Source organism: Oryzias melastigma, linkage group LG13 (genome assembly GCF_002922805.2).
Source record: "Oryzias melastigma strain HK-1 linkage group LG13, ASM292280v2, whole genome shotgun sequence".
NCBI lineage: Eukaryota > Metazoa > Chordata > Actinopteri > Beloniformes > Adrianichthyidae > Oryzias > Oryzias melastigma.
In genome coordinates this window covers 24,571,934-24,595,582 of record NC_050524.1, presented here as the reverse complement: position 1 = coordinate 24,595,582, position 23,649 = coordinate 24,571,934, and the positions used below count along the sequence as shown (strand labels likewise).

The window sequence follows — 23,649 nt, the reverse complement described above, 5'->3', positions numbered from 1 at the left end:
ACTCTCATAGTTTTTTTTTTGGTTCAGGAAGCATTTATGAAAAGTTATTATTTTAATGTGGATTATTCTGTTCTAAACCTGTTGGCTCACCCTGGCATTAACAGTTTATACTGTAGTAGTAGTAAGTAAGTGGCTGTGGCTTTTGTTCTGCAGTTGGATATACATGTAGTTTATGAACAAAAAAAAAACATTTTTTTTAATGGAATTGTAGTCCAAAGATTTAAATTGTGTATGTCTGGTTTGTGGTGTATCAGTTTTACTTGTCAATCAGTGCACACTGTTTCATGCTAATTAGCAGGCAATAATAATTAGTTTTTTTTATTCACAGAAATTTCAGGTGATGATGGGGATTTATACCACAGATATATCTTGCTTTGTTACAATTTTTTGTGAATTTCGCATGTTTAAGTTTGGAAGTATGTCAATCCGTAAATAATCCACCCATTATATTGTCTGTTAAAAATGAAAAAAGTTATAAGTTAAACCATTTTAAAAATAAATTTCGTAAATTACAACAAAAAATATGGACCATCAGAAATTTGGCTCTATGGCAATGGTCTGTAACCCACGGCTCTTCAAACTCTCCATTGTGGCTCTCTGGGTAAAGAAAAATACAATACTTTTGATTTGAAAAAGTAACATTTCAATGGTTTATTAAGCAAGAAAAAAAGAAATTCCTTCACAAAGAGTTGAAGGACAGCAGGTCTCACTCCACCAGGATCCTAACTACATTACCCATAATGCTCCAACAATCCAGCAGTTTGGCTTCATAGTTTACCAAAACTGAAACATTTTGACAGATGTTTGAATGCTGTTTACCACAGAAAATCAATTTGAAGTCACTACACACAACCAGAATTCATGCACCCAAATTTAAGGTGCACTTTCTATTTTTGAATAAAAAAATGGATATTAAGAATGAAAAAAGGGTCGCTTCATTAGCTCTGGTTTATTTATTTTTCATTTAGATTCATGAATTTCTGGTAGAGATGCACCAAAAATGGTGGTTTTGTGTGTGTTTATTTTTCATTACCACTGACATTTAACTACCTACTACTACACTGAGATGATTTTATCTGGCACAGGAAGTCTTATTTTGAAAGAAAGTCATGTAGACCTCTAATGAATTCAGAATGAATAAAAAAAAGGCTGTTTTCTCATTTATTTTATGCTTGACAAAACAAATGTATTTATCATAATACTAACAATACCACAAATACAAATCAGTGTCTTCTTTTTCTGAAGGGTGAAATAGTGGGATGTTGTCGGTAAGAAATCTTCCAGAATAGCTCTTTAGCTGTTGAAGGTTGCAGATCCCTGCTCTATGCAGATGATCCTGTGCTAGTCCCTGATTTCAACTTTTTCTCTTCTCTGGGTTATTTGCAGGGCAGTGGTTCACATACAGGTGGACGATGTGAACGAGTTTGCCCCCGTGTTCCGGGAGCCCCTGTACCGAGCTGCTGTGACGGAGGGCAAGATTTATGACAGCATCCTGCAGGTGGAGGCCACAGATCAGGACTGCTCACCACAGTACAGCCAGATCTGTAACTACCAGATTACAACCACAAACAGCCCTTTTGCAATCGATCGAAATGGTAAGTAAAAGGATGCCTATCAACTCTTAGTACACAAAATTTTCCATTAATATGCTATATATCGTGTTTTAGACTCAGATATTTTAAGCTAAGCTAATATAGTTCAGGATGTTTCCCTATTTAGATAGAAGTTTTATTTTTTGCGTCATCTCAAAGTTTTTGGTCAATTTTTTTTAGTTCATAAAACAAACTCCTTGCATATTAACACATTTGACTGGTGCATCAAGAGAGAACTGAATGCATTTATGTGCCAGCAACAAAACACAATACCCTGACAGATGTCCCTCCCCAGAGTGAGACGTGTTCTCTGCTCTTTCCAAGGGCAAAGTCAAACTGCAGCCAGAGAGCCATCACTCCCCACAAATCACATCACAGAAGCATGTGTGCAAACATAAACACGAAAAACACTATCCCACACAGGTAAAGATAAATGGATAGAAGAATGTCTGCTGTCATTCCACAGACCCTACAGATTTTATGATATCGACAGTGTAAGTGCTGGAAAAGAAAATGGTTGAGTCTAGATTGCTATTATTTGATAAATTCAGGTTTTTTGGTTCTGAGACATCCATTAAATCTGATTAAAACATTTTTTCCCCATTTGAATCTTCCTTCTTATCATTTGTTTGTGTGGTCCTGATGCAGCTCAGGTTTGGTTTGTCGTTTAGGTTAAAGTTTTTACTCCTAGTATTCCTCACAAATCACTCAAACCCAATTAAGTTGTTCGAGATATAAGAAAAAGAAAAAGTAATTGAAAATTGATTTCTCACAGTTATGACTAGTCCTTTCTTGGGCTATTAACCCAGCAAGGTCAACCATGTGTCAAAAATCCAAAACTCCTAAGTATGAGTTTTATCTGAAGTCCCTCACAGAAAATTAAGAAAAAATAAGAAAAAAATCCCAACATCTTTGTCTCAAACATAAAAATACAGTAGTGAAATGCTTGAAAACCAATATTTGAGCTAATACAGATACTTTCCAAATGAGATGTTGGACTTTATTGTCCATGCAGAATAAGTTATCCCAATGATCGCTGAGTGAAGGGTTTACGGCGTTCACACTATACTGATTCTCCTGCTTGTTTCCATACCTTTTTCAGCAGGTAAAAACTCAATCACACTTTCAGCAATTTCAGCAATCTTGGTATCAAAACATAAAGCTCACTCAGGACTCTACTGCTTGTACTTTTGGTATTTATGAACTTTATAGATTAGATATATTTCCAGTTTTATGTTTAAATTGGATTTTAGCTAACATTTTAGCATCATGCTAGCTGTTTTTTGTGCTAGTTTAAACATGTTTCCAGTTTTTTGGCTAATTTGGAGTTAAGCTAACATTTTAGCATTATGCTAGCTGGTGTTTTTTTATGCTAATTTAGATATCTCTTAAGTTTTTTGTTTTTTTGGCAGATTTGGTGTTAAGATAACATTTTAGTATTATGCTAGCTGTTTTTGGCTAATTTAAACATGTCTCCAGTTTGTTGGATAATTTGTTGTTTAGCTAATATTTTAGGATTGTGCCAGCTTTTTTTTGGCTAACTGAGACATGTTCCCAGTTTTTTTTTGTCTAATTTGGCCTTTAACTAATATTTTGGAAAGCATTCACACTGTGAACCACTTATGAACTGAGCATTTATTTGGAAGAACAGGAACTGGACAACTAGTAGTTAATGGGTGAAAACAATGCTAGTCCTCAGCGGCTGACATCTGCATAATTTATCATCTTTCTCGGCGTCACTGTCTATCAAGTGTTTGAGTTAGGTATGTTCCACCAATAAGACGCAGCAGAGGCTGAGTTCGATGGAAAGGCAGGAGGACACTGGACCTCCTGGATTGGAATTGAAAATTATGGATTTCAGGCTTTTGGGCACCCTACAAGAGTTGACATTTGTTTTCATGTTCCGTAAACGAGATTTCACCAGCATAAGCACTCTGTCTCCCCTTCTGGCCACCGGCAGGAGCCATCTCCAGAGTACTGACCCCACTACACCTCCCAGCAACCCCAGCACACACTCCACAGATGCCAGTCAGTTGTCTCTCATTTACCAATCAGGACACTTAAGCACTGCTCAGAGATTCACTCAGTGCGAAGTACTGTTTGTGCCACCATGCCTGCATTACTGAGCGTTTCTATCTGGACCTGATCTTCTGTTTCTGATCTTGCTTATTCTCTGACTGCCTGCTGCCTGCTCTGACCCTCGCCTGGACCCTGACTAGTTTCTTCTTTGATGCTCCCCTTGTGATTGACGCCTACTTGTCTGACCCTGATCTAGTTTTGTGGAGTCTTAGCAGTTCTTAGTTCCTGTCTGAACTAATAAAGCTGCTGCATGTGGGACCAGCTGTCTGCCTGTGTGTGACAGATATAATCCTGTCTAAAAAGGTGTATGAAGACAGTATCAGCACTGACCACCAGTTACCCTGTGGGCTTGTAGAGAACATTCTACTTGCTTAGAGGAAGACAAAGGGATCAAAGTATACTTTATAGCAGAGTGGGACTAAGTCATTGTTTTGTTAGTCACAAGTAAGTCTGAAGTGTTTGTCGTCAAGTTCTGACTCAAGTCTGACACCATCTGAAGAAATAAAGCTGAGCTCCAGTTTACCTGTTTTTGGAGCCCGGGGCCTGGGACACCCTACTCCCCACCCTGGCAGCAACGTTGTCTGTTTCTTGGGATTCTGTACAACCTGTGTTTGTTTCATTTGCCATGAAGTCATCAGTTGTCACACAGACCCAAACAAACACAGATCACCACCTCTGCTTCAACCCAGAACTCTGCAGTTCTTTCTGCATTGGATGTTGTCCCAACAGCGCACATAGATGCACACTCCTAGATAAGACATAGAGAACGGTCTATCTGTATGTTTTCATTTTTGGCTGTTGGGGAAAAAAAGAAACTTTTTTTTAAGTCACAAGTTACTTCTGTTAAAATCCTAGTCAAGTCACAAGTCTTTTAACAAGTTGTCAAGCCAACTCTAAAGTCATCAGATTCATGACTTGAGTACTGCTCTTCTGGCTGGGTTGGGGCCTGCACTCTCTGTATTCCTGTGCCTTCCTGCTCTTGGGTGTGGGACCCTCGGCGGTGGTCCCGCGTGCCCTGGTCTGGATGTTTGGCAGGATTGCCCGGCAGGCGATCTCTCTCCACAGCCCCGTGTTGGGAGGTCCGGGCTGCCCCGGCGGGGGGTCTTGGCGTGGGGATGGCCGGGCGCTCCCCCCCTGAGTACATTCCATCACCATCCACCTCAGTGAAACATAAACACTCACCTGAGCACAGGTATCAGCTCACCTTAGCACTAACCGTTTGTGTGACAGAATGAAAGTCTTTATCTGAATGGGTTTGTATGATGGAGCGTGTGAGCTGCTGTTACAGTTGAATTGAGTATATTTCGACTAGTTTAAATGTGGAGGTTATTCAGATGTGTGTAACTACAGAGTGTGTGTGTAGACAGGCCCCGCCCATTTTAATTTGCTACTTTATCCTGGTTGTTTTATGATGTTGCTTCCCTCTGTTGCCATCTTCTTCCTTGTATTTTTCTCTAACCCCCCCCCCCTTGTTCTTTTCCATCCGGTCCAACAACAAAGAAAAAAATAATAATAATAATAAATAAATAAAAACCAAAACATAATCAATATAAATGAAGTTTAGCAGGAAATACAACAGGGGTTTGTACTCAATAAACTCCTGTTGTGACAGTAAAATCTGACCAACACTAGAGGCTCTCAGCCCACATCTGTTGGCTCAGCTGTTTACAGGAGAAATCCACAAAAAAAAAAAAGAGAGATTTCTGGCGCCATCTTGCACGACAGAGGCCTCTCTCTCTTCTTGGTTTTGCAGACTTTACACTCAATTAAAAGGTAGACATAAATGCATCAAAGACAACCCACTGCATGAGGAAAAATTTGTCCTATTCCCTTTTCAGATGTAGTCCCTATGATGGTGTGAGTGGAGAGTCCAGTTACTCACCTGAGCTGGTTGCAGTATGAAGACATTAGCTGAATGAGGATGAGTGAGTCCAAATCTCCAGCTGAAATCTTTTAAGTACTGTGAAGAAGAGAGGTGATCCAAATGTTGGATTGCTAATGGTCTTTCACACAGACAGGTGGATGGGGAGTGAGGTCAGGTGAAGGTTTGGCACAACTACTGTGATCACTGTAAGATACTCTGAAGCAAAAAAAAAAAAAAAAGAAAAAGCAGCAGAATTATGTAGAGCTGTGAGCCGTCTAATTGGTTTGGACCTAAGCCATAATCTGTAGAGATAAACTTTAAGTCAAAGCCAAAAAAACAGACTATTGGAAGCGAGCAGCGCTTCAGATCTCTACCCTGTTCTCCAAATGTCAGAGAAGCCTCAAAAAACACTTAAGAAATTATTTTAAAAGAACAAACGTTTATCAGTTAGGCTTATCCTTGAACTTAGTGTTGTTTTTATTCTCTTGAACTCTTAAAATATATACATTTATAAATCTAGACTGTGCTTTGAAAAATAAAAATGAAAACCAATTAAGCATAGAACAGTGTTTAGAGCACTGATTATGTTGGTGAAGGGAGGCTAAGGTTGGAGCCACCAGGAGGACCAAAGAGGAGGTTCATGGACATGTGAGTGGTCTGTGTTGGTAAGGAGATAGCTGAGGTTGGAAGTGGAGGCAGATGATTGGCTGAGGCGACCTCTAAAGGGAGGAGCTGGAAGACAATAAAGATAAAGGAGATCTGTGTCCAATAAAAATTGTGATTTGGGTGTTTTTAACAGGTTCTTTGTAGCATTTTTTCTCATGAAAGATGACGTATATGATGAAAATTGTGCTTAAAATGGTGTTTCTTTACTAAAATTATTATGATTAAGGAGCAGACAAAAAAACTGCTGTTAGAAAAATAACTTTTTTTGTCACATAGTGCTAGGTAGGCCACAAGCGTCCTGCTCCTCTCCATTCTGATGTATCCATCCCTGCTCTGGACTGCATGCACCCTAGGCAAAAAAATAATTTTGGCGCTCCCTGCAGGATATCTAATTCAGTTATTTCAGCTGGGGCTCAAACCAGGATACCCTCGGTTTAGAGGCCCACACGGTAACGTACTAGGCCACCAATCAGCCAGTGTTCCTCTCCTCCCCCAACACAGTTTAGACAGCGGCAGTGACAGGAAGGGAGGGGCGCTGCACGGCAGAGATATTGATTACATCAAACTTTTAAGTTATTTTATTTAAATTTTTTTTATTAGTACTTTTTCTTTTTCTTTTATTACATTAATGAGTGGTACATCAAACTGTTTAAAAATAAATGAATAAATAAACAAACAGAAAAGAAAAAGTAATATATAATCAGTGTGATTTGATGTCCCCTCCAATAAATGGCGACCTAGGCGGTTACCTAGGTCACCTATCCTCAGGGCCAGCCCTGCATGAACATCTTTGTTTTCTACATCTGAGCTGGAATCTGGATATAAACTGTACGGCTCTGTGTAGCTCTGATATTGCTCACCAGTAAAATTTGGCTGAGTGTGTGAGGGATTCTAATCTGGCTGGATAGCCTGTAAACACATGGGTGACGGGAAGTGGGGAAGGGGTTACCCCGTGCCAACAGCCCTTGCCACAATTCAGAGGTGAATTTCTCATTAACTTCTGTTCCTCTGCAGCCACTATGTCCTAGAAAACAACAGTTTTTTTTTCTTTAATTGTGTCTAAAAACAGCGTAACCACAATTATAAGACCACTGAGAACACTTACAATAGATCGACATACTGTTGCAGTGGGATTTTAACCATAGACAAAAGGGGAGGTGAGCAACATTTGGAAGCAAATGTTCTGTATTGAACTTGGCAGGATAAAAAGGACAATGAAGAGAATTCTTACAGATGGGTAAACAGAGAGGTTGGCATGAAGGGTAACTGCCACCTTTCCCATCTGTTGCAGAGAACAGTCTCCTGAGACGGAGAAGTTAATGAAAAATTTAAGGAGCTTAAAAACAAACCTCTGAACACTGAAAGAGTAAGAGTGTATCTTTGAAAAAAAAAAAAGTAAAAAATAAAGAAACAGACCATAGCATGAGGTGAAGCCCCTGTACGTCAATGAGAGGGAATGAGCGGGGCAGGAACAGGAGCATTGTGAAGGGGCAGAGGGGAATATAGTCTGTGGATGATGGGGAGGACGAACGATGCCATTTTGTCGTGAATTACAGCCCTTATACTCGTACATCCATATTCAGACATATCAAAATTCACATCCATCCTTTCTCCACACCACACAAAAGCCCCAGGAAGCGCCAGGGCTGTAATACAACTTAATGTTACTCATTCCAGCTGCATTTCAACTCCCAACCAGCGAAGGCCAATTGTGTCTCTTTCAATATGCTTTCTGCTCTGCAGGTGATCTCAGCGTTCTGCCTCACTGCACAGGCTTGGCTTCCGCGTCTAACATTGTCATCAGTTTGCATGGGGAGAATCTTCAATTATTTACAAGCACATTTGGACTAATAGAGCTTCTTTTATGCATCCGAGCCGGCGTGAGGTTTGGAGAATGGCCTCTGTGGAAGTCAGCAGGCTCATAAAGGTGTGGAGGCTGATTGTTCTGTAGTTACTTGCAGATTATTTACTTTTACTGCTCAGGGTTCATGCACATTGCAAGGACATGTTTGATTTTGAATACAGATGCATAGCTATAGGGGATAAAAGGAATTTTGGTGGAGAGAATGGAAATAGTTATTTTCAGTTTTTTTCAGTCTTAAACTAATACAATCTGCATCAGATCAATGAGCCAGTTTACATTCAAAACAAGCATCTGACAACATTTGTCATGTATAAGTCACACCAGATTATATATATATATATGTGTGTGTGAGTGTGTGTGTGTGTGTGTGCTTCATTTGGATGTTTGCGCTGTTTTTAGTGGCGCACAGGGGTGAAATGAAGTGCAGTCCAGAGATGTGGCGGGGGTTTGAATTAGGATTATGGAAAAATTCTGATTTATGTCTTTGTTATTAGTATTTTAATAATCTTTTCTGATGACAATTACTTTAACTGTCCAATTGGATACTTGACATGTGATATACTGTAGTGACTTCAGGATAATGTAACAGTCAGGGAGGGGTGAAGTAAATATTTGTTCATGCTGGTAGTGGTGGTAAATCACTTTCACAGCAGTAAATGTAGATCAGGTCGTCCCATTTTTGGAAAGTAAATGAGCCTTAGAATTTGGCTCACAGAAGCTGTGTTCATTCAATTCAATCAGGCATGAAAGACTTATCATTTGAGCTAATTAAAGGACAATAATAATAACCTTTGAACTCTATGACTTTTCCAAGGAAAAGGCAAGTAATAGCAGAAATTTAAACTTGTTTTTATTTTTCCCATCTGTTGATTTGATATAGACACTTATGTCTACAAATATATGACAAAGTAATGCTACAGTCCAGCACTCTGGAAAGATGCTGGGTCACAGTTTTTATTTAATCCCTTCATTTCAATGCATCTCTGAACACTGAAGAATACGCTGTAGCTACGCCCTATGAGAAAAGCACAACTCTTGGCAGAAAATTCTGTCTCATCTAACGAACGAGCGGCTCAGTGCTGGGTCTGGTCATATCTGTCTGACAGATCACACAACTACAGAAGAGAGTAAAACGGTCAAGTCAACCATTTTCCTCAATTTTCCTGGTAAATGGTTCTGTTTTCATGGAATGTTGGTGAAAAAGGATTACTAGAAAGGTCTGTGCTTTTATATACATATGAATATATACATTACCCAAAGGGATATTAAGAAAGCAAAGAAATGCAAAATATTCTGGAAAAACCCTGCTTTCCCTTTCCCTGGGAAAGTGCTAAAAATATCCTTGCTTAAAAGAGCTCTTCAGTCCATGTATGTGTTGCATCATAGTGAATAATTTACATGTTTTTTATGGAAATTACATCATAAAATCCCAGCAGTAACCATAACTCCAGTAAAGGGAAGCTGGCTTTAGTGGATTTTAATGAGTTTACATGACAAATATAGGTGGTTTATGAGTGCAAAACACTTTCAATTAAACTCACCGTATTTTGCACTATAAGGTGCACTAGAACGTTGTAATTTTTTTTCAAAAAACTGTGTACCTCGTAATCCTGAGTTCCTAATATTTGGATTTATTCTGGTTAAGTGTTAATTGATGTCAAAGTCTTCTGTCAAAATATATGATTGGGTGTTATTGTGAATATACAAAAGTGGCAAACATGTAGCAGTGTCAAACTGGGTTTTTTTATGTCACTAACAAGTATGACATTTAGTGGAGTCACAGTAAAATTTGTCTTAGCAGTATCAGTCTGTTTTTTCTTTTTTTTTGAAAATGCTAACATGGCTAACGTGTAGCATGTTACAAACATGTTCTAGAGTTACTGTGAACGCAATTCATTAATATCTGAGTAAATGGCAGACTTATGTCTAACTCTCGTCTCACTCAATGCACCTTATAGTTTGTACTCTATGTATGACATAATTTAAAAATGAAACCATTCATTGACGTGTTGCCTCTGATCCATTATGTCCTTTAGTACACAGTACCAAAAATATAAGGTTTTATAACTGAACTAATTTGCTGTCTGTGTGACACCGCAGACTAAAGAAGAAATGCAGGATGTTTCTATAGCAAAGAGATGTTCAGAAAAACAAAGAACCTTGTCAAAGGCTGAAACATTAGCAGCTATTTGATGGAAACATGATCCTAATTTTAAGAAGCCTCAGCATTAATCAAACCAGGTTGTGGGATAGACTCTTCCCATCCTCCTGCTATATCTCATTTGCTACAGTGATTATATTGAGACATTTCACTTAATTTGACAATGATCCATTGCGATGGTTTCAAATTAAATCAAGCGTCATTACTCCTGCAGCCACATGCTCGCTCACGTCGAAAGCAAATAAAGTAGCACACATACAAACCATATTTTAGAATGGAATAGGATGAAAGTTTATTGATCCCGTAAAGGGGAGATTACCGTTATGTTCAAACCATGAAAGCACAGAGTTTCACTTTAGAAATCCCTTTGAGGTTCTGTTTTATTAGATTCCTTCTTTTGTTTTCAGCGAGTAATGAATGAGTTCCTCAAAAATGTCCAACAATCTGACTTTAGAAAACCGAATAAAGAAAAGTGTGTTTTTATTTCAAAACTTTTACCATGATATACGACTGTTTGGAGATATTTTAAATAATTGTCTGTCATCAGGGGTTTTGAAATCTACTTTAACATTGAGGTTTTAGGCTTTTTGCTGATGCTGGTTTCCCAGTGAGACACCTTCAATTTAGAGTCAAATCCTGGAAATATAAACTAGTCCTTACTTGTATTTAATGATCAAGTAAACAAAAAAAGCAAAAAGTTGTTTGTTAAACTGCAGTTTTATGATTTCAAGAAAATAAAATTATCTTCCAGAAAACTACCAGTTTAATAGGTTTTCACTGACTTCCTTTCCACTTCTCCAGTTAACATTTTCTATGAAGATTCTAAATTCTCAGATTGAGTTTGGTTCATGAGTATTACATGGTCTGATCATGACTTAAATGCATCTCTTCCAAAGGTTAGCCTCTCTCCACACATTTTCTCAAAACCTTTTTTACCATAAAACAATTAACTTTTTCTCTTTTTTTACTCTGCAATCTCTAGACCAATATAGATAATCAAACATGATAAAAAGAATCTTATTTTATTGTACATTTGCGGATAATCAGATTATTTAACCCTTGTGCTTTCTTTGGGGTCCAGGTGACCCTACCCTTACATTGTCGTGTTGTCCCTACCCTGACAAAGGTGGACAGAACTTCATGTCATTTGACACCAGTGAAGATCGAAAATAATAATAAAGAAAAAAAGCGTCTGTGCACTATCTTGTGGGGTCCAGAAGACCCCACTCCCAACGTCAACGTTCCTAAGATAGAGGGATGGTTACGGCTGATTTTAAACGTAAACTTGTTGCAGTTTATCTTTTTTTTTTTAATTCCCACTGAAGCAGTTTGAATGAATTATTATGTTTTGTTTATTTATATCAATAAATAATAACAATATTCATGTTTTTTTCTGTATAGTTGATGAGAATTCTGAGGTTTTTAAAGTTCTAGTGGCTAATTAGTTGTCACAGGAAACTTGCATTTGACCCATTCCCTGGGGGAGCAGTGAGCTGCAGACACAGCTATGTTTTTAAACCTTTTGGTGGTTTAACCCCCAATCCAACCCCTTAATGCTGAGTGTCAAGCAGGGAGACACTGGGTCCCATTTTCAGTCTTTATCATGACCTCACGACCTTCCAGTATCAGGACGGACACTCCACCACAAAGCCACTGAGTTGTTCTGTTGTATGTCTTGTTCTTATTATACACAACAACCTGCCACCACTTTGCTTTTTGTTTGTAAAATGAGTTCTCTATCCCACATCTGTCCCATGACAAGAGGTCACTAAAATGTCTAAGCACACACACAAGTGGCATACATGTGTTTTTACACGTTTTTCTTTGAAACATTGACATCCAAACTGATAGAAGTTCTATTGAGCTGAAGTCAGCTGGAAGAACGACTCATGAAAGTTTGAGTCGTCATGATCAGCAGCACAAATGAGTGTCTATTCTGGACTGCAGTGGAACAATGCGTTCAAAACTGCTGCGATTTCCCACGTCTGGTAAAACATCAAAAATGTCCACAAAACCACTGAAGGGTTTGTCTCTCAGCTGCCCAGCAAACAGATTTAGACATGTATTTCCATCACTATTGTGTTGAAGGAAACAATCTTTGGATTTTTTTAAATAAACTTTTGTTTTGTTCGTTGAAATTTTATTTAACGATTTTAGGCCTCTTGACACCTTATTTAGCCCCAATAATTTTCTTCTGTAATGATTCTCAAACGCATTTTTACTTCTCCCAATTTGTGGAACAAACTGTTTTTATATTCTAACTGCTTGTGTGTCTGCATTCATTTGTGCCCAAAAGAATAATTTGATAAAAGTCATAACAGGTTTATACAATAGTTCATTGTATGTGAAGCTTTATGAGCATTTAAGAAAATACTTAGATAAAAATAACCTGCTCTGGGTCTAAAAGCTGTAGTGTTTTACAAAGTAGACTGTTTTTTAATCAGAAGGGCTCCCAAAAAATGATAAAATTGGGTGTTTTGTTTCTCAGAGTCCCATAAGCATGTTTCACCACATGCTAACAAGAATGTAGAACATGCCCCACGCGCCCACAGCGAAAAAATGGGCCTATGGGGCACGCAAATTTTAAGTTTGTAGACAACTCTTAGAACAGAAATGTTCATGCACATTCTTTTCATGCTGCTCGTACGAAACACACGACAGGTATAGAAAGGGTAAAGCCAGTGAGACGCTGGTGTGTCATAGGGATTTTTTCATTTATCAACCCCCCTGAACCCTGTGCACGGGCCATCAAAGTGCACTCCTTATGTTCAGCCAGACTTACTGTAGCCGGGTATGAGTCAACTCCCATCCGGGTGCTCCATGTTTTTGGGTTGTCTGGGCCCGTGGAGGGTCGTAGACAAGGCCGGTTGTATCTTAAGGAGAGCACATGGCCATCTCTTGAAAATGGAAAATTGAATTGTTATGAGGGCTGCACGGTGGCGCAGTGGTTAGCGCTCTCGCCTCACAGCGAGAAGGCCCCGGTTCGACTCCCGGCTGGGACCTTTCTGTGTGGAGTTTGCATGTTGTCCCCGTGCATGCGTGGGTTTTCACCAGGGACTCCGGCTTCCTCCCACCGTCCAAAAACATGCTTCATAGGTTGATTGGTGACTCTAAATTGCCCCTAGGTGTGAATGTGAGAGTGAATGTGTGTGCTTGAGGCCCTTAGACAGACTGGAGACCTGTCCAGGGTGTACCCCGCCTTCGCCCATCAGTAGCCGGGATAGGCTCCGGCACCCCGCGACCCCGAAAGGGACAAAGCGGTCTGGAAGATGAATGAATGAATTGTTATGCTTGTGGTATGTGAATCATGAAATATGTGTTAGGATATTGGAAGTTACACTTAGGACATACAGATGATGCTGTCGTATTGTGGCCTCACGCAACACTCCAGTTTTTAGTGAGGTGCATGTACTGGTTCCCTACTGACCACGCTTGATGCTTCATGCACAGGGTGTGCACGTGTTACATAAGTACTGACAAGATGCACAAACTACGCTCTGATTGTCTAATTTCCTCATTTTTAGCAGTCAAGGAATATGCGATGAGCACATACTTGTTACTTGGTCGTAACAAATGGTGCTGCGGTCGGGCGGTCGACTACTGTTCGGGAGATTGCGGGTTCGATTCCTACCTTGCCTGCCAATGTGTCGAAGTCTCCTTGGGCAAGACACTGAACCCCACATTGCCTCTGGTGGAAGGTTGGTGCCAGTGTTTGGCACCAACCACCAGTGTGTGAATGTGTCTGTGACTGTGAAGCACTTTGGGCCTTTGAGGAAGGTAGTAAAGCGCTATACAAGTATACGCCATTTACTTGAACAGTACTAACAGGCTTCCCGTTTTATGCACAGGATTCAGATTTTAAAAAATTGTTGTTTTTTTTTTTCATTCAAGCTCATCGAGTAGTCTACGATCTTAATGTATGGGGTACCTGTGTGCCTCTTACAGGTTTGATCATTTTTCACACGCAGACAGTCCGTATCCACTTTAAACCCTAGAGCACTATCGTCGGGTGACTTTCTCCCGAGCAAAAGTATTTACATTATTTTAACTTTGTTGAATCTTTTGAGTGCCATGGGTCCCTGGGTAAAGTCTCACATGTCCCAGGAATGAGTGGACCAAAGGCCAAGTGTACAATATCATTATTGATGTTTTTATGAATTTTTTCGTCTCAAATTCCTACCTTTTCAGTCATTTTCAAGCATGTTCTTAGAATGCTTTTCTTTCCCCACTTTGTTGAATAAAGTACAGTTTGAAATAAGGCGAGGTAAGTTTATTTGTATAGCACATTTCATGTACAGAGACAATTCAAAGTGCTTTACATAAAACATTACAATAAACAATCAAAAGAAATAGTAAAAATGTGATAATTAAAATAAAATTAAAAGAAAGTAAAAAGATTTTAATTTAAAACAAGCATAGATAAAAAGTGTGGACGTAAACTTTTGAATACATATTAATCAAATGCAACTGAGAACAGGTGAGTCTTTAACCTGGATTTAAATACTCCGAGTGTTTCAGCAGATCTAAGGTTTCTGGAAGCCTATAGAAGAAATAAAAGAAAACTACTCTAATTTATCATGTGTTGTCATATCTTGATCCATTTGTTTTGATACATACTTTTTATTGAGTATTTTATATTGGGTAACAAATACCTAGCAAAGGTGATGGTGTAATTTTTTATAGCAAAAGTGTTCTAGGGTTAAAGGCTAACTAAACACCAAATCAACTTTTTTTTGTTTGTTGACCTCTATACATGGGGCTTTAAAAGTCCCTTCTGATGGTTGTTGCCATATTTTTGACAATTTAAAATAAAGTTGTCCAATTCCTGAAATTATAGTCTAAAACTATCTGCGTGCTGCCCCCTACAGGTTTAAATGAGGTACTACAGTTGAATTTCATGATTGGTCAACTGGTCTAAGTTCCAGAAGTTTCACGTCATCAGCTCCAGAAGAAAAGCCCCGCCCATCTTTGATTCTGTAATGATCTGTCGTTATCGTGTTAGCTTTAGCATGACTCGTGGATGTTTTGCCTTCGGTTGTCAAAAATCTACTGGACTGTACCACTGTTCGGTGGACTTGGAAGTTGGGCAACAGTGGTTGACTGGAATAGGCATTGAATCCAGAGAACTCCGTCCAGGTGATGGATTTGCAAAGAAGGTTTTCTCGGGATTGTTAGCTAAGTTCGTTAGCCTTTATTAGCTATGATGCTAGCGTAATTTTACCACTCAGATACAGGTTCCCTTCAGTCTCCATGAGCGTCTGTCTCAGGAGAAGGTGGAGGAGAAAAATCCTCCACAGAAAGTCCTGTGGAGAAACTGGCATCACTTTCGGTACCACTCTGTATTAAAGACGTTATGTTACCTTAAGCTAACCTGTCAATCACAGATTCAAGCCACACCTGCCTCGCTATACCTGCCCCCTTTTTTTATTTTTGTATTTTTTATATTTGGGCTGGGAGTAGAGTTTAGGGCCTTACTCAAATCTACAGTGCAGAGTAAGGACAGCGTATGATGGCATCTCCTGTACGTCATAACTTTAATATAACATAATCTTTATAAATACTTCACAATACATGTACTGCACGCATGACAATAGTACATTTCATTTTCATGACGTCCCTTAAGGTGAACACATGTGCCTTTAGGGAACTGCAAGACATACCTGTACTCCCTTAAGATGTGCCCACTGCTCTTCATGACCCTCTATGGACGCTGACAATCCAAAACCCCGATGTGGGTGTATGTTACTAAGGCATAAGGAAAGAAAATGCCATTTCCTGATTGCATTTTTCTTTTCCCACCAGGTAACATCCGGAACACAGAGAAACTGAGCTATGACGGTCAGCAGCACTACGAGATCCAGGTGACGGCCTGGGACTGTGGCCAGAAGAGAGCCTTGCATCCGGTCCCTGTGCACATTGAAGTCAAGCCGGTCTGCAGACCAGGCTGGCAAGGTTAGCCTCCCTCATATCTGTGTGTCTGTTTGTCTGCAGGGCTTTGAGACGGATCTGAGTCCGCCGTCAGAGGGAGATTTTTTGAGTTTACACAGTTGTTCTCATTATGTTCACAGGTGTGCTTTCTTTGCTTTAGTTTATTGAGCAACATCAAAGTCTGTACCGTGTCTGCCTGCTTTGTTTTTTTTTCTCCATTTGTGCTTATGATCTCAAGCTTTATCATTTATTCTTTGCCTTTATTCCATTTCAGCTCACAGCTAGTCTATTTTTGCTTTCCCTTTTCTCTTGCCCTCCTTGAGGAATTAGCCTGTCGAGTTGGGCTGGTGTGATAAACAACACTGTAGGGCCACTGTGACTCAACAAATACGACTCCTAACACATCAGACGGAAGTCAGAGCAACTGTAACAAGGCACAGAGTAATAGAAAAGAGTATAGCACCTGTGTACTGTCTGCAACTCTACAAGACAGGAAATTAGAATAACAACACATGCAAATGTGCTGAAGGTGCTATCGCTCATGTGATGTGAAGCACATGTGGGGTGCAATTTCTCATAAAACCATGTCCAGCCCGGTGCTAACTACCTTCTGTTCCACAGCAAACAAAGTCAGACAGGTTTGGGCAGGAGTTTAGGAGCATGGACTGTGCTGCAAATCATTTCGAGAGACGTCTAGACTTTTAAGAGCAGCATAACAAGAGACGGAGAGGTAACACCTTCAGGTGACAGATTTGGTTTTAGGATCGAGAGCTGAGGGCTGTGAAGAAAACGACGTGAAGCAGATGAGTGGATGTTTAACCTTTTCATTTCAAGTTAAAATCAAATCTGACAATAAAGGTGTCAGATGAATCATATCTGACAGTCATGGCAGGCATGGACAACCATCAAGCTTTTAAAGCATGAAGGGAAACCTGGTCAGGTGAATAACATGACACAAGTAGCCCATCGAAACCGTGAGGCCAGAGGAAAGACAAGAGGATTAGAATAAATAAAGTATGTTAAATGAAAGAAAAGCACTTGGAAAATAAAAAATAAATACAATACAAAAACTGTATCTTAAGAAAGTAAGGCCCAATCCATATTCTTCCATTCTTCCTCCCCCTTCATTTGACCCTCCGAAGGGAGAGTTATGAAAAATAGTGTCTCACTAGTGTCCTCAACCGAACATTGACATCTGACGGCTTGGGAGTGAGAACATGTTGTCTTTTGGGGCTTTAGCATTCAAAAATCTTGTTTTCATCTGTCCCTATGCAAGTTTTGATTGATTGATTGATTGGTTTATTTGAAGTGTAGATTGTGAAAAATACAGGAAAAACACAAATATTTCAAACTCATTACAGAAATAATGAAATGTATTGATTAGAAAATAGAAAACCAAAACAAAACACACTTATGTTACATTAGATCCATTATTTTTTTTTAATTATTAACAAAAGTCAAGTAGCGTTTGATTGCTTGAAAAGGACTGGGAAGAAGCAAATGTATATAATCCCACCCCTAGTTCCCTCATTTTTTTGCACAGTTATGTAATCCGCTTCTGATCAGATCATGTTTTTTTTTTAATTCAACTTCCCAATAGCAGTGACAAAGTGAAGTGTTTATTGGTTATTGATTAATTGATTTGTGCCTGGACTGAATTAAATTACATCAAGTCTTTTGTACATCAGAATGGAGTTGTGAAGGAAAAAACATGTGTTCTTGAATGTGCATCACATACCTGATGTGTACGTAGTATAAGCTTGAGAAAACATTTCTTAGTGACATAAGAATTCTTGGTAAAACCATTTTTTTTTTTTTTGCCCCATTGGCAGCATTTTTTTTTCTAATTAAAAAAAATCTGCTAAAGGGGTTAAGAATTATTGACTCCTTTTGAAGGAGCTTGTTTTTGCTGTGTAACTGGAATTAACCCCAGCTTCACAAGAATGATCCAAAACAAATACTTAACTGGTCCAGTTTATTGGCTATGGCCAGTAAAACACAATAATAATAATAAAAAAAAAACAATGTTAATATTTATTATAATGCAACTATATTGTAACTTTCCAAGAAAGCAAGGAACAAAATAATACTTTTAAAAGTAAACAGTTTGTATTGATGCTTTCTGCTCTTTAGTTATGTTTCAAAGGTTTTTTTTAGCTTTGTGAGCTAAAGTTCTGCTTTGACTGAGTTCTTCGTGGTTCAGTTTGACCGAGCAGTCCTCATTATTTCTACAGCGAGTTGCACTCCGCCTAAAAAGGCAGAACTTCTGCCTGCTGGGAATGTCTCTGTAGCAACTGAACGAGCAGAAACAACAGCTGACCAACACGAGAAAAAGCAGCTCTGACCAGAGGAAGTGCTGCGTTATAGTCAGTCTGTCTTATTTACCGTACACATATACCCTGTATTACGTTACAGGGGCCATACCATGACAAATCAACCTTTGGAGCTTTTAAGTGTATTATTCTGTTCATTCCTCTCTCTAAGGAACCCCAAAGTGGTATTTTGATCTGTTCACACATTTCTGAGTAACTCTCTAAAAACCTGCACTCTCAACAGCAGCCCCTCCCATACTCATGAAAACGAGCGGGTTCTCACATGCTTACATCACATCAAATCAAATCAAACTTTATTTATAAAAGACCGCTTCTCATGCTTGCACAGCTCGAAGTGCTGTACAGTTAAAAACAGAAATGAGCAAATAAATCAAATAAAAAGAGAGAAACCCAATCCACCCTCTACCCATTCCCCTCCCTCCATAAACACAGACATGATCCCACAAACAATCAATTCGTATAGAAAAAAAAATAAAAATAAAATAAAAAACCCACAAGTTGAGAACCTCCCCCTCCAGGAAGAGTATGCTTCTCCCCCAGGCTAACACAAACACTTTATCCACGAAGCTAGCGGTGATCAGCTAGCTTAGCGAGCCACTCCACCACCCCCGACTCGTGCACAGTCGTGCAGACGCGGGCTGTCTGTGTTGTTATCCAGTTTAGCAATGGCCAAGAAACGCTCATTCTGTTTAGAGTTGAATCTTTGTGAAGAAACTTGGGGTAAAGAATCTACATGACATGGGATGGATCCTGAATGTATCTGAGAACGGTTGAAGGAGAGAGGGATATTGGGAAGACGGCAAAAGAAAGGGAGCAGGTGCACCAGATATTTCCTGAAGGAGAAAAGAAGCAGATTATTTCCTGGTGGAGAAAAGGGAGCGGACTATTTCCTGGATGAAAATGCGAGTGACGATTTGGGAGAACTGGTTTAAACATGGATTTGTGAGCATTGACAGAAATGTGTCTCTAGGAAAATTATCGGCATTGAAGCAGAAAAGGTTTTTGATACGGAGACTGATGATGCTTCAAAGAGAAAAGAAAAACTTGCAGCCAGTGCTTTATCAGAACAATGTTCTCCTCATTTCAATAAATCCTGAAATGTTCACCTGGTGTTGTCTACATTTTTTGACAGAATTTAACAGCAACATGAACCCATTATCCATCACCATTCTGTCTGTTCCAAATTTTGGGGATAAACACCCGCGCTACACAGTATGTACGTCAAAACATATTTTTTTTAAATTAATGTTTTTTTCCGTGGGTGACACGCTGACGAGGGTGGCTCTAGGATGACGTCATGAAATGGGCGGCAACCTCAAGGAGTGAAAGGCAGAGCTTTAGAGATTAAGTTGTAGTACTTTCGGATAAAGAGTTCACAAAAATAATTTGTATTTCATACATTTGTTTCTTAGTGTTCCAAAGGTAATATATGATCATATGTATGGATATAGTGAAAGACTGGGACAGTCTGAAAGACTAAAGAGAAACATGGGATGGCCCTTTAAATTACTTTCCATGTAAAACTTCTGAAGCTTTGCTGTGTTTTGGTGTAAAAAAATGAAAAAAAGTAATTTAGGAGACTGAGTTGGGTTGAGTGGCTATTGGGTTAGTTAAGTCTGGAGATCAGTAAATGCACCAGGCAGAGACGTTCGTTGGACCTGGATTGGTGGACTTAGGGAAATAAAGGGAGGGGGGTATTTTATGAGATGGAATTAAGGCGTTTCAAAAAACAGACAAAAAAATATATATATCTATATTTTGGTGCACATGTCTGTTGCTGTTGTTGAGAGTTGATGCCGTAAGCTGTGTGGTGTTGGTAATAACAAGAATTAACCACAAATTGAAGAGACTTAAAACAGATAAAGTCTCGATGTCTCAGTGCAGGAAAGGAATAGAAGGACGCTATCGTATATTCTTCATTAGTTTGTAATTCAACATTGTCTTTTTTGTTATCCCAAGAAAATGGTAAAAAAAAAGTTGAGGAAGCCGTTTTTGGCTTGCTGTGTGCTAGTTTTCTTTTACACTGTCACTAATCAGCAGTCGTGCACTTCCAGATGAACCATCTCTTTTCAGGGAGCCTGTTTGTTTTGCCTGCAACAAAGTTCAGGTGAGCTTCCAAAACAAACACTATGACTTGTGCTGGCCAAGCTGCCAACTGTAGTTCCTGTTTTGCAACCCTAGAAATAGTCAGTAATGCTGGCTAATGGAAACAGAAGCAGGCAAGTAAAGAGGTGGATTTCATCACGCACAGATCAGCCGTGCAACAACACCAGCGCTCTACAGCCAGACTTCCCTGTCAACAAACAGACGCCTATGAAATCATTGTCGAATATATACTTTCACTCTTTCAACATTTGTCAGATTCATCTGCTGCTTGAACCCCTGCTGGCAGTAAATGAGTTTATTTTAGTGTCAAGCACTTACATGGATGTATGAGAAACATCAAAGCCCAGCGTGGATGAAAAGAGTGAAACAAGTTCTGCCATGACCGTCGGTGTAAATGTCCTCTTTGAAGCTCGCTTGCAGTGTTTTGGTTTTTTTTGTGAGTTTGCAAATTTCAAGTTTAGCCTTCCATCCCTGAATTATGTCGAGGAGACAGACAAATATGAAGAGGCAGGCGTGCACGCTCCCCTGTGCAAAGTGCAGTCCGCACACAGGGTTTGGTTTGGCAGCATGGAGGGGTGGGGGGAGTAAATGCCACGGCCACAGATCAGGGGACATTTAATAGGCCTAGTGGCTGTTGTATTAAAGCCACACGTCTGCAGGAATGTCAAACACACTCTCACACACGCGCGGTTTATTCCAACAGAAAAGATGTTCTACTGGGTAAAACTGTAATCTGTCGGTTCATATTAGCCATGCTTTCTGGCTTTGAACAGCAGCACTTAGCTGTGGGTTTTTTCGTAGCCAATCACAGACCTTCACTTGTTTTTGGAAGCTGCTGAACAGTGCAGCGAAGTACACACTGCCAGTGCAGAAGGGCCTTAACCACCACTGATCTCATTCAAAAAGTGGATGGAAACCAGAAGCTGTTGAGTAAAAGGGTGACAACTTATTTTAAGGCATGTCGCTGCCTTACAGTCCCACTTAGTTGATCTATTTTCAAATCATTCCCAGTGGTCTTTTAATTATGTTTATGCCGTTTTTAGCCCAAATCAAAAGACCTGTCGTTTTCTACAACATAGTTTCTGGAGAGCGACGTGTTTATTCAAAACTCATTGCTGAGTTTTGGGCGGGACCATTAGTGTGGAGCAGCCCCTCCCCCCTTTCCCCTCCCCATTGCAGAACAGGGAGTTTGTGGTCCACTCAGCATATTTTCAACAAGCTATTTTTTTCATCTGGTCCTGATTCACAAAGAGTCATAACTAAGTAGAAGGGGTGTGTTCTTTCCCTCTCACACGATTCGATACGCATCTTGATACATACTCCATGAATCGATACAAAAAGGATTCAACAAACTTTTTGCCGATACGATACAGTTCAATTCTTCAATGAATAATGCTAAAATCTAGATATTTCTTATTCATATGGCATTTAAAGCTATAAATAATAATGCACAGCATTTGACAGATAAATGTTTTCAGGTATTGACATAGAAGAAGCAAGATTATGATTGGATGTCTTTTTGTCTGCATTGCATAAACACAAAATACAAAGACAGTAGAAAAAAAACAGAAAGAGAAACTGCAGTTTGCCAGAAATCGATTATTTACTTCTTGATTGGTTTTATACCTTTTAACCAACATAATATTGTTTGTTGTACGTATCTATTTTTACATCCCGAACCCATACTGCTGTTACTCCCCCTGCACAATAGATTTTTTGATATGTGTCTAATATCTTTTACATCCTTAATAAATAGATATTTTATATAATGAAATACAGAGAAATGCAATTTTAAGCTTAATTTTCTTTACATATATGTCCTCTGTTATTAGAAAAATGTCACAAAAACCTGTTAGAAACCCCATTTTTATTAGCGTGGCTTTTTAAAATTTATTTTAAAAAAACAGACCCAGGTATTGTTAAACATGTACATATCTAAATTTCATTTCCTGGCCCCATATATATATATATATATACTGTATATAGGGTATTTCTTCATCCAAATCATGAATCAGGAACAGACAAAAAGATGCTTTTGCTAAAAGCTTGTACATAAAAAAAAAAAAAAGGAAGATTAATTTCAGTGTTATCCATTTTTTGAAATAGCAACCTAAGTTTGATTGGAGACCACTCAGTCCTCCAAGTGAGAAGATTTAATCTGGAGCTTCTATTCATGAACAGGGAAGGATTTGGGTTGGGATTGATGAATAGAGGTGTACAGAGTTTACAGCTCCGTATTACTTTGCATTTTGTGGAAGGAGCTGAGTGGAAAGGTTCTCAATTCACCAATCAATTCGTTTTTACTGTCACTGAGCTGTGGGTTCTGAGCAAACCACAGATTCAATCTACACATCTTCACCCAGAGATTTTCTTTCAATCCAAACATTAGAGACCGCAAAGACAATCCCTTATGCTCATGTTTTTTGCCCTAACAAAACAGCCCTTTCAGTTGACTGTGACTTCCCTTCCTACAGCTCGAACATGTCTGGAGTGTTGCCACAAACAGCAGGGGCGTCTGGAGACCGAAATTTAAAGGATAACTTTGGGCAAAAAAAAAGATGAGGCAGATGGTTGAAGGAGAAGAAAAGAACACACAGATTAAGAATCCAACCAAGGGCAGAAAAATGCAACACAGACAGTCAAAGCAAAATCACGTCTGCAGTATAGAGGAAAGCAAGCTGAAGCCAGATCGGGAATGAAAAGTGCAAAGGAGGCCGGCAAACAGCCGCAGTCTGAGATTAAACAGTAAGCCAAAGAGGAGGAAATGGGAAAGAAAAGTACAGAGCCATTTCTTTTTCTCGTCTTCTTTCTGAAATGATTTTCTTCCTGCTTTTATCAGAGATCCAGACTGTTGGCTTCCAGACACTTGTTTCCCCATACGTACATGAAAGTGTATTCATTATCAGAAGTTTAAGCAGGAAACGGGCAAGCACAGAAAAAGCACATTGAGCTTTGGTTGGTTTCACACTTCCATTACATCTGAAGAACTGCTGATATTGACTGAGACTGGATTTCATTGGGAGTTGGTGTTCTGTGCTACGAAAAAAAAAAAAAAA

General features: G+C 39.2%; 1 protein-coding gene across 1 annotated transcript in view; it reads left to right on the top strand.

The window, feature by feature from the left end:
• LOC112136445 (calsyntenin-2) overlaps positions 1-23,649 on the top strand; it is a 425,180-nt gene that overhangs the window by 269,491 nt on the left and 132,040 nt on the right. The window contains exons 4-5 of the mRNA XM_024258148.2: positions 1,387-1,595; positions 16,029-16,178. Of these exons, the coding sequence (XP_024113916.1) occupies positions 1,387-1,595; positions 16,029-16,178 (359 nt within the window). The remainder of the gene's footprint in view (positions 1-1,386; positions 1,596-16,028; positions 16,179-23,649) is intronic.